General features: G+C 46.5%; 1 protein-coding gene across 1 annotated transcript; it reads left to right on the forward strand.

Moving 5' to 3' along the window:
* Positions 1-470: 470 nt before the first annotated feature.
* On the forward strand, positions 471-11,535 carry HTR5A (5-hydroxytryptamine receptor 5A; the record flags this gene model as incomplete). The annotated part of the gene is made up of 2 exons (XM_081243461.1): positions 471-1,211; positions 11,203-11,535. The coding sequence occupies 2 exons, from the start codon at positions 471-473 to the stop codon at positions 11,533-11,535; spliced, it is 1,074 nt and encodes a 357-aa protein (XP_081099587.1).
* Between the last annotated feature and the right edge of the window lie 728 nt (positions 11,536-12,263).

Here is a 12,263-nt window from a genome sequence, read left to right on the forward strand (position 1 = left end):
GCTGCGGTTGCAGCCCGCTGCCGCCGCGGGCGACGGGCGGGAAGGAGGCCGCGCGGTGAGAACTGCCGCTCTGACGCACCAGCCCGTCTCCCGGCGCCCACACGCTCCGGGGGCGCCCAGCTCCTCCTCCACTCGGGAGACGCCCGACTCCGGGCGACCAGACTGCTGTCTCCGCCGAGGCGAGGAGCCCCGGTCACGTGACAGCTTAGACGGGCCCCGGCTGCGAGTCACAGCCCCCGCCTCTGCTCTCCCAGCGCCTGAGGGCTTCAGAGCCGCCGCGGCCCGCAGCCCAGCGCCCTCCTCTCCTCTCCTCTCCGACACACCGTCTCCCACGGAGGCTCGCTGGCGGGGGGTCGGGGCAGGCTCCACAGACACTCTCCAGAAACCCCGCCACTGGCCCGAGTGGTCACCAGCCCTCCTCCCGAGCGCCCCTCCTCCGCACACCGCGGAGCCCGGCTCCTGGCCCAGACATGGATCTGCCGCCGAACCTCACCTGCTTCACCCTCCCCACCCCCGCCCCTCTGGAGACCAACCGCAGCTTCGACGCCCAAGACCCGCGAGCCAGTGTGCCCCTCCTCTCCGTCTTCGGCGTGCTCGCCCTCACCTTGCTGGGCTTCCTGGTGGCCGCGACGCTCGCCTGGAACCTGCTGGTGCTGGCGACCATTCTCCGCGTGCGCACGTTCCATCGCGTCCCGCACAACCTGGTGGCATCCATGGCCATCTCGGACGTGCTGGTGGCCGCTCTGGTCATGCCGCTCAGCCTGGTGCACGAGCTGTCCGGGCGCCGCTGGCAGCTGGGCCGGCGGCTGTGCCAGCTTTGGATCGCATGCGACGTGCTCTGCTGCACGGCCAGCATCTGGAACGTGACGGCCATCGCGCTGGACCGCTACTGGTCCATCACCCGTCACCTGGAGTACACGCTCCGCGCCCGCAAGCGCACCTCCAACGTCATGATCACGCTCACCTGGGCGCTCTCCGCCGTCATCTCCCTGGCCCCGCTGCTCTTCGGCTGGGGGGAGACCTACTCGGAGGGCAGCGAGGAGTGCCAGGTGAGCCGCGAGCCCTCCTACGCCGTGTTCTCCACCGTGGGCGCCTTCTACCTGCCGCTCTGCGTGGTGCTCTTCGTGTACTGGAAGATCTACAAGGCGGCCAAGTTCCGCGTGGGCCCCCGGAAGGCCAACAGCGTCTCCCCCGTATCCGAAGCTGTGGAGGTGGGTGTTAACGTGAGCCTTAAAAATACTTTGCTTGCATTTGCACAGGCCTCATCCCCAGCACATCTCCCCACACATCCGTAGAAAGTGGGACTTCTTAGTATTTTGGCGGGGGCTGGTGGGGAAGGGAAGGAGGTAGACTGGGAGAGAGAAAGCAAGCATCACAGACTCTGCTCTGACTTGCTCAGATTCACGGAGCAGGTCATCCCTCATGGGTTCTTTCCCTATATATAAAATGAGGGATCTGGACTACAGAATTCTGCGGGGTCCCACTAGGCTTGAAAGTTTTATGGATCTATAACATCCTTTAGAACGCCTGAGGAAGTTGGTGTCTGGGGCTGCACTAGAGAAAAGTGCAGCTTCCTGCATTTACAGTGGGGGGTGTTTGAGGAGGTGGGAAGGGAGGGACGGTCATCTGACTTGGCAGGAAGACTGCCATACATCAGGCAGAGCAGGTTAGTGTTTCAACCCAGTCTGTTTTTTTCTTTGCCAATTAATTTTGCAAAGTGTGTATCTCCTGGGTTACTGTCGTGCTCAGCATCCTCCTCTCCTCACGCAAGATTAAAGATGCTGTTTACACCTGTCTCAGAGCCTGCCCTTGTTATATGCTCCCACTGCCTGTGGTGCTACTTTCTGGGCCTGTCCCCACCCCTGATCAGACTGTCCGTGCAGCTGAGGACCACTTGCTTGCCTCCCGGGACATGACTAAAGCTGCAGGAGGAAATTAAAACGCTAAGGCAGACACTTCCCCAGCTCTTTACATTTAAGGTACGGCAACTGATACAGCACCCGTGAGGGCTCTTTTCTCATCTTCTCTCCATCCACGCTTTCCTGCTTTTTGTTCACTCTTGGTAATCTGACCCTACGATTCAAGATTCAGGGACCATAAGGGTTCACATGAAGCCACCGGCTGTGCAGGCTGCCCACCCCCTACCACACTCATTGCCAAGGGTGATCCCTTGAACCTGATTCACACATTTAAGTTAGGTCAGAATACTACGCGGCACCCGTTTCTGTTACTGGCTCTGGGACAACAAAGGAAGTTCAGTTAAGCGCACTGAGCACCTACTGCAGGCTTTTTGCTGCAAGGGGTCAAGGACTGATAAAGACATCAGCTTTGCCTATGCGGAGTCTGGTCTATTGAGAGAGACATGCACTGTGAACACTGCAATATGATTGTATTTTTCGAGTCAGCAGCTAATTCCAAGTATAACCAGTCAGTCAAGCTTAGAGGAACCAGAGGTGTAGGTATGGGAGAAAGGGGAGGGCATCATTCTAGAAACAAGAAGGAAAAGGGGGTCAGAGGGCACCTGTCCTTTTATCTAGAACAAAAGTCTCACCCAAATTACCCTCCCCTACTGCAGGGAACATCTGGAATGCCTGGAGATGGTTCTGATTACCAAGACTTGGGGACAGGGTACTAATGGCATCTAGCGTGTGGAGAGCAGGGGTGCTGCTAAACGTGCTACAACACACAGGACAGCCTGAACAACAAAGAACTATTCAGACCAAAATGTTAATAGTGCCAAATTTGGGAAACCCTGACCAGTTAGATTTCTAAACTGGACAAAGAGTGCCCATGGGTAAGAGTGCCACCAAACTGCCTGGAATGTCCATGTGTGTGTGCATCCACCCCAATTCCAGGTCAGGAACAGGAGGCTGGCTGCCCACCAAGGCCCTCCTTACACAGACCCTCTTCTGCCAGGGCGCTTATCCAGGTAAACACAATTTATAATTAATACTAAACAGCTTTAAAAGGGAAAAGCAATTATACTTCTGTCTCAGAGGGCTTAGTGTGGAAGGAAGAGCGGTTTTCACTGCTCAGCTCCGGAGAGAGCAGAAGCAAAGCACTGTTTCATGCTCTTTCTCTGCCGGATAACTTTCAAAAATGGGTCCCTTGGCTTTGCAAAGCCTCTAAGTGACCCAGGGCTCTGCATAAAATGTGGCGCTGCCTCTGTCCTCATGTTATTGTGAAGGGTTAATTAAAAACCAGGCTTCCTTTGGGGCTTCCCTGGTGGCGCAGTGGTTGAGAGTCCGCCTGCTGATTCAGGGGACACCGGTTCGTGCCCCGGTCCGGGAAGATCCCACATGCCACAGAGTGGTTGGGTCCGTGAGCCATGGCCACTGAGCCTGCGCGTCCGGAGCCTGTGCTCCACAACGGGAGAGGCCCACGTACCGCAGGAAAAAAAAAAAAAAAAAACAGGCTTCCTGATTTCTCAGTGGTAGCAGGTGCCAACATTTCTAAATACAGTTTTACCACCAACTAGCTATGCTACCTAGGGAAACACAACGCTTCTTCCCTGTTCTGTATCTTCAGAGTTTTATTCAAATACATACTGAAAGCCTAACCCTTGTCAGATACCAAGATGAAAACAGGAAACACGAGAGGCAGGCCTTGCACGCTTGACAAAGTCTGATGAAACCACTACTTAAGAGCTGACATGAAGACAGAGCTGGATTTATGCCTTGCTAGTGTAAGGGACTGGGGGACTTTCAAGGTCTGAGTGGGTGGACATCATCTGTATGAGCAGCTTTGTCTGCTGGGTGTTACTCCAGTGGGAGTTTATTGGAGTGAGTCCGTCCCTGGACGCCGGACTTTTGGAAGTGAGGGACTGGCAGGGCTTGCAAGACCAAGTCCCCTGAGAGGAACTGTCCTTGCCCGACAGTACGTTCAAGGCTGGATCCAGGCTGCAGGACACTCAGACTCGCCCTAAGTTTAGTTCTCACCCCCCGATCTTGGTCTCATTCAGCCAAAGCTTCAAGAGAGACCATCAAGGACTGTCCAGATCTTCACCACTGTTGCTGGTTCTCCTTGAAGGTGAAGTTTCGTCTGTGGACACCTGATGTTCAGACTGCACATCCATCAACATATCCGTCTGTCAGAACAGCGCTGTGCAGAAGCATTTAAAGCTCTGGACAACAGATACTGAATCACAGTTAACCCATCAGTAGGAAAATGTTGGCTGGTTTCAGTTAGCAATGGGGATTTACTACCTGTGGTAACATAGGGTTCAAAGGCTTAATGTAAGTTCTGAAGATATGCTGACACTGGTTTAATTGATGCCTGTAAGTTCTCTGAGGCGAGGAGGCAAAGCCTTGATTACTGGATTAAGGGGGGGGGCTTCAATAAGCAATAGTCCTGAGACAGGTGCCATGTGGTTGAAGTAATCCACCTGGAGCATGGCCCAGCATTTTCACATTGGTACAAAAAGGCACATTCATGATAACCTAGCAAGAATCAATCTGGACTCTCATGCATTCTGGTCTAATTAATCTTTCTGTCTCAGTGTCTTTTGTCCTTAAGGACTCCAGGATCATTGCTATTTCTTCAGTAATGTCTTGAATTATATACAGTGTACACATTTTCATGTACAGACCAGCTATAATCTGGTAATGTGTAAGGACGGCAGTACATTTTATCTGGAAGCGGGTTCTACTTATTAAATTTGCAGTTGTGTTACAGAAACTGAAGTATTCTGATAATGATCCTGAAATATCAGTTACAAGTTGGCACACACGATTGTTAAAGATTTTCATTGCTTGAATTTTTGTATTAACTAAGGTTTACTTTCCCTTAAGCCCTTTAAATAGCCACACCATAAATTTGTCTCTCATGATTTTATTTCAGCATCTGTACAACCAATCATTTTTTTAAAGAAGTTTTTTCTGTTTTCAATTTTTTAAAACTTATTACAAGTTGATTTGCATGTTTCCTTTTCAGATGACTTTAAAATTTTAGGGTGAAGGATCTATTGTTTTATAATTGTGGGGATAATGGTAGTTATGGTGACACCCATATAAACAAGAAAGCTGTACTGTTGTACATCTGTAATTATAGGCAATTCCCCTTAGAAGTTTAGAAGGACAAAAAGTTGTTGGGTGATAATATCTCCCTTGGAGTGACTTCACTGGACAGATTTTAGATAGTTGTCATTTTGATTTTTAGCCAATAGGGGACACTGATTCTTTCAAGGATTCTTCTGCTGACAATATTTACAGGTGTTCTTGTCTAGGCTCCCAAATCTTTGAAAACAGAGGTGCTTTTGAATGTTTTATCTAGAGAGCCATATCTTGTATTATTTACTTTCTAAGGATATCTGGAAATGTCTAGCCCCATATTGGATATTTTCTAAATGGGCAATTTCACATTTAAATTTATTTTTTCTTATTAAATTCCCTAATTCAGGGTGAGCCCATTTATAGAAAGACAGGACAAGATTATACTTCAGCTGTTGGGTTTACATCAGAATACTGCTTGAAAGTTTTCTGAAGTCTATTTTCTATACTTAGTTTATAATTTTGAATCCTTATTTAATCTTCTCTTAAAAGAAAGCCTTCTGAAATTGCTTTATGTATTTTATATTTTTATATTTTAAATGTCCATAGCTGGGCTATATAGCTCTTCTCTTTTCTATCCTTCTAGCTTTAAATACTTTTCCACACCTGAGGGAGATTTTAATTAACTAGTTGCTGCTGATCTGTAGTCCAGGACAATGAGAATTTTGTTTAGTACTCTTAAATAAGTCCAAATTCTACAGCAATTTTTTGCCCTTCTCCCTGAAGTTTAGAAAAAATCTGAATTACAGCCCGTATCTTAGCTCTAGACCAAGGTTTTAATTGAAATTCTATAGATTTGACTTCTTGTCTGACAATTTTACAATGTGATTTTGTTTTTCCTGAGCAAATCCCTGAAGAAAGGATAGTTCATTTAGGAGGTCAGGTAAAGCTGAGTAGAAATATGGGAGATGTAGATGTGCAAGGTGGGGAGGTTTTGGAAAGTTACAAAATCTCTGAGACTAACCTAGAGTTAGAATTTTGTTTTAAGGTCTTAGCAGAACAACTAAAGAAGCTGACTCTCAACTGTTTAGTGTTTGTCTTCTAATTTTTCTAGAGTTGATCTTAAATATGTTAATTTATTGCTTTTTCAGAAATTCCTCATTAAGTAAAAAAATATTCTTTCACATTTATCAAGAGAACTGCAAGAATTAGCTTTATAGTGCAATTTAAAATAGGAAATAGAAGTTCACAAAGGAGATGCTTGCGACTTTGACTTAGACAAACCATGACACACAAGAAAAAGGCCACGACAGTTGGCCAACAGTTTGTGCTTGTGAATGGTGTCTCAGATCCTTGACCAGAGGCCAAGAAGGGGCCATATGACCACCAATCCAATGAGCTGGAATACCAACTAGACAAGGTGACATTTTTTTTCATAAATTGACAAGATAGCGAGTGCCCTCACTTAAGTTTTGTGAAGAACCCAAAGCAAAGTTTGATCAATTGCTTTTTCACAAATTGGTCATAAGTCTAACAGTCCCCAAATCATTAGCCTTCAGATCTGCCTTGGAATGGATTAGAGCTTATCAAGCCAATGCCTTATAGAACAATCCTTTTTATATTCAACAGAAAAAAAAGGTATTCCAGCACAAAAAACAAACAAACACACCTATGAAAAAAAAGCTTTGCATATTTAGACAACAGCGAAAACCACAATATAGTAAGTAGATTATGGCATAAAATTTTTCACTAAATGGTATACCTCCAAGACAAGAGATCTAATAGCCTTCCACAAAAACTTAAGTCAATTACCAAATGGTGCACCTCTCAAACAAAGGTCTAGTTACTTGATACAAAGACCTAAGCTGAATGATCTTACTCAAAGACACACTTGGTTACAAATTCTTGTATAACAAAATACACAGAGTGAGAAGAGCCCAGTGGAGCTGGCTGGAACTCAGCTCACTGAGAATGATGCGCATCTGCAGATCCAAAGGCAACTGGAGTCTGGGGCACAGTGAAGGCACCTGCAGTCCAAGGACCCTGTGGAGGATCCACAAAATGATCTCAGTGGACTCTCTAGAATGACCAAGGATGATACAACCACCACATAGTATCTGAAATAAAAATACTCCTTACTATAGTAAGAGAAAGCTACATTTGTCAGGCACCGTCTGACAGAGCAGAATGCCCATCATCTATGGGGATTGGGGACAGCATTGAGTTCAGGGACTGGAGGACATTCAGGGGAGCAGTGAGCTGACATCACCAGAGTGGGGTTACTATGTGAGACTGCTGTTGGTTGACTGCAGCTCAGAGATGCACTTATTGGGGCGAGTCCTGCCCTACCTGGCTGACTTTCAGAAGTGAGGGCTGACACCAACTGGTTGGTTTGCATGTGTATATTCACAGAGTTGCATTGTCCTTGATCCACTGAAGGGGTTTAAACAAGTAGCAAGGCTCTTTGTTACCACAGCTACAGAATAGTTGGTCTTTTGCTAAGTTTGTGGGAATGTTCTTATTCTGCCCCTGGTGGAGCCCTCCTTAAATGGGTAAGATCATTTCTAGCTTGAACATCCTGACTCATCAGTACATCTTACATTGTGACAATGACCTGGTCTCACCTGCAAATCACCTGAAGCCACACTTCCAAGGTAAGAGTCTTCACCCCTTAATTTCAATACCCACTACTGATGATAATCTATTGATGATCTGTGATATTAACAGGGAGGTGAAGCAAAAGAGTTTGAGGAAATAAAAGAACAGGCTAGACCTATGATTAACCAGTAAATAGTTATTTAACACATAACCACTTTGGAAGAATGAGAAGTCTAACTCATAGGTACATGTCCCCCCCGCCAAAATTCACTTATTTGGAGATGTGAGGCTAAGTGTTCACTTAGAAAATTTTTTCATGTGAATCTTAAATTGTGAGGTTTGTGCTTTAAATGATATAGCACTTCAAAGATAAATTGGAAAGGTACAATTTGGCTTGAATGTTCACTTTTTTTGCCCCATTACCTCTCTTTCTGTGAGTCTACTAATGACCATGATGAGTAATTGACAGAGTAATCAATAGAGTCTATTCTCCAGACTTGATTAAGTGCTTTATTGCAATCGTCGATGAGCAAAGAGCTAAGGAGTCTGTAAGTCAGAAAGCCATAGGGTGAGCAACCAAATCAACCACCTACCAACATCGGGAGCCTGAAACTCCCCAACAGCAAAGCCCCTCCTCCCAGCTGAGCCTCTGCTGTCCCAGAAGAGCCACTTCAGACCAATGACACTCTCACCAAGTGAGTTGGTATTGAATGCCACACAAGAAAGGGACCCATAAAATGCTCAACATTTCTCATCAAGGTCATAGAGTGTGGTTTTCTGAGAAACACGGAGTTCTCTAACCTATGAAAATTCCTTATTCAAAGCAAACCATAAAAACAATGTATTTAGTAAAAAAGGTTTAACTTGAATTCAAAATAGAATTCTAAGAAGTGGGAGAAGACCCCATGGAACATTAAAAGAACTGTTAAAAATGAATTTAGATTCTTTGCTGGAAAGGGGCCCCGCAAATATGCTCCCGAACTTCTGTGCTAAGAACTCAGTGAAAAGGACCGTGGATAGAATGCCTGTGGGTCCTACTGACAGAGAGAAATCATCCTGAAGACAAGCTTAGGAATAAAGTAACTGGGAAGTCTTTAAGAGTACACTTATGCAACATTAGAACTATCACACAGTGGAAAATTCCTGTAGATACTATGAACGCATGCTATGTTTGGGAACAGCTCATAAGAACCTGGGTACATTATACTGGAAGAATCCAGGATTTCACAGTACAACTGCCAAATACCCGCACAAGCAGGCCCACACTTAACGGCACTTCACATTCCCTTACGAGGACCATGATTTGAAGTGATGGGTTTCCATAAAACTGTCTTATAATACTTGGGCTACAGAAATATTCATATCCTACACTACACCTGGAAAACAAACAGCCCTGTGATCCTGTGTCTCTCGGACGAATGATGAGGTACTGTGCTACATTCTGATACGGCAGCCCCTTTGGATACAGGTCAGGACTGTGTCTGAAGGTACCAGCAGAGTCTCAAAAGAGGCAGACATTCTCAGTGTCAATCATTAGGAGAGAAGACGGCTCCTCAGAATGGAAACCTTGCAGCTTTTTCCATTATGCAGTAGCAAACTCCTACAAATAGAACGTGTAGCACCGGGGGTGGATCTCACCCTTCACAGGAGACAGGTCTTACACTGGGAGTCCAATCATGGGGCTCAGTGTGTCTTGCAACTGGAATTTGAGTATCTAAAGGACCAAGCATGGGCTTCTGGAGCCAACCTGAAAAGGCACTGACCACAGGGAAGGCAGACAGGGAGCGGGGATGGGAGGGGTGGAGAGATTCCCTGGAGTGTGTCATAGCTCAAAAGTCAGAATATCTAGTTATGTGTTGCTGTATTTATTTCTACTGTTACCCCAGGGCCTTTGAGTTTGGTTTAAATGTTCCGCTTTTACACCAGGTGTGCTATAGAGAATTAACGGGTGGTCACAATGGCGTCACAACCCTGAGTGGCCAGTCTTACCAGCGAAAAGGTCTGAAAGGAAGGAGAATTTCTTAGGGATTTAAGAGTCAGGACCAGAATTATTCTTCCATTGCCATCTTTAGGAAATGGCTGCCTTGATGCCATTTTGGGATTGAGTTTTATTAAGGAAATTGGTAGTTTTCCCTATTTTCTTTATGCTGAAAAATGAAACTAAAACTGTGTTTGCATTTCTATAAATTAACTCCCTGAAATGCATTCCCAGGTATACACTAATAAATAAGAAAGGTAACTATGGTTCCATCCCAGGGTGAGACTGGGAGAGAGAAATTTTCACTTCTTATTTTATATGTGCTTTTAAGAGTTGCAGAAAAAGGAACTATTTGTTTCAATATTCACGATCTTCTGTTTCATTGTATAATGCTTGGGGTTTCACTGTTTTTCAAACAGATGACAAGAAGGCTATCACATAAATTTAATAATTCATACATGAGCTAACATTCCCTTAATTATAGTGTTCCTATTTTCAGCTCAGTTATTCTATACAATAGGGAAGTTAGTTCCTCTTGACTCCAATTTATAGATGTAGCCATGAACTGGTTACATGGGTTAGATTAAAGAGACAGACCTTCTGACCTAGTCCGTTGCCTAAAAGGTTGTGTGCTGCTGGGGCGCGAGCTGGGTAACTCTCCTTTTCAAGCATACAGGGGTCACAGAAGGCTGGAGTTGGGAAGAAGAGGATTTAATGTCAGGGTAGTCTCACCACTAGTGAATGACTGACCGACCCAGAAACTGTCCCACATTGTGACTGGAGCAACTAATTTGCTCACTTAGCAAATCAGCCCACTGCAATTTCCTTATATTTAGGGGGCCTCATCATCAGACACCCCTTATTCCAGTTCCCCAAAGATCTAAAAAATAGGGCTGGAACGGAGCAAAGAGCTTCCTTTCTCAGGAATTCCACCCCCTCAGAGAAGGGATGTGAAATGAAGCTGGAGAACGTAGTTCAGTGGGAACCTGCCTTCCAGAGGACCTGAGAGAACCTAGGTGGAGGGACTGTGGGTTTAGAGCCTCTGTTTTCCATAGAAGTTGGGGGAGGGGGCGGAACACACAATAAACAGGGAGATAAACATGCTGGTGAGTGAACTGTCCCAAACAGTAGAATATGTTCTGGAAGCACAGCAGTAGGAACCTTATACCAGAAGAAAAGTTCTAGAAAATTCTAACTTTTTAGAGGGGATTCACAGAAACCCAGAAAGTTACAGATTTTGGAATACTGGGTCCCACGTGTACAGGGTGTGATAAGGATTTAGCGGGCTTTGATTACTCATGTTCCACGGTCATAAATTGCATACACGGCATGGCCTGCTTATTTCTGTTGTTCCCTGTTGAACAGACGGCAACAGGGACTCCATCGTCGTTGCATTGTTGCAGACGTTCCTATTTTCCCTCCATTTCTAAGATATAAGCAAACACCCAGCTCTGTCAGCACGTTTTCATAGCCGAGGGTGGACCCCACATGCTGCCCGGTCCCTGCACTGGACAACTGAGGACGTTCTCTTGAAGTGGACGTGCGGGACTCACGCCCACCCGCGTCTAGGCTCAGCCCGCCCAGACCCAGCAGCGTGAAGAGGCGGCTCTTCCTGAAGCCTCTGCTTACCTTTTCCAGGTGAAGGCCTGCGCTCGGCAGCCCGAGATGCTGTTCACCGTCCGCCACGCCACTGTCACCTTCCAGACAGAAGGGGCCACATGGAGAGAACAGAAGGAGCAGAGAGCTGCCCTAATGGTGGGCATCCTCATCGGGGTGTTTGTGCTCTGCTGGATCCCCTTCTTCACCACGGAGCTCGTCAGCCCCCTGTGCTCCTGTGACATCCCCGCCACCTGGAAGAGCGTCTTCCTGTGGCTCGGCTACTCCAACTCTTTCTTCAACCCCCTGATCTACACGGCCTTCAACAAGAACTACAACAGCGCCTTCAAGAACTTCTTCTCCAGGCACCAGTGACTGTGAGGCTGGCACAGCCAGGAAGTCTCCCCGAGCTCCATCTGTTTCCCCATCCTCACCCGGCACCACCTGGAAGAGACAAGCCTTCAAGCTCCCCAGGGCGGTCCTCGGAGCTGAGCACCTCACTTCTGCACTCCGGGCAGGAATGCGAGTCTCCACAGGCAGTACTGGGGACCCCGTTTATCCAATTTATTTGCCATTCCTCACTCTGCACCTAACAACCACGGACTTGGCCCACAAAGTGCCCTTTCTTTACAAAATCCACTCCAGCATGGTTATTGTCCTCGTCCCAGGGAAGTCAAACCAGGCAGATGAGAGGGAGGAGATAAATCAATATAGGCAGGTTGAAAACAGACAGGAAACAATGAATAAGAAGTCACAATGGGGACATCTGGGGAATAGGAAACCATAATTGCAAGTTTCTGGGAAGAGTCCCCATTTCGAATATTCCATCCTACAGTCCTAGGAAGTATACCCTAATACTTACTGTGTGTGTCCCAGTATTTGGCCACAAAAGATTGTCTCCAGACATATTAAAGTACACAGCCGCATCTGCAAGACCAGGCACTACGGCTTTATGGTTTTCTTTATGGCAACCACACACGCACACACCAGACCCACTGAGAAGGCAAATGTTCCAGTTGGCGAGTTTATTCTAAAACGCAAGCCATCAACTTGGAACAGGAACTAAAAGTCAAATCAAATACCTCCTTCTATTTTAAAGCAAC

The sequence above is a fragment of the Mesoplodon bidens genome, assembly GCF_964165515.1.
Source record: "Mesoplodon bidens genome assembly, chromosome: 9".
NCBI classification, from domain to species: Eukaryota; Metazoa; Chordata; class Mammalia; order Artiodactyla; family Ziphiidae; genus Mesoplodon; species Mesoplodon bidens.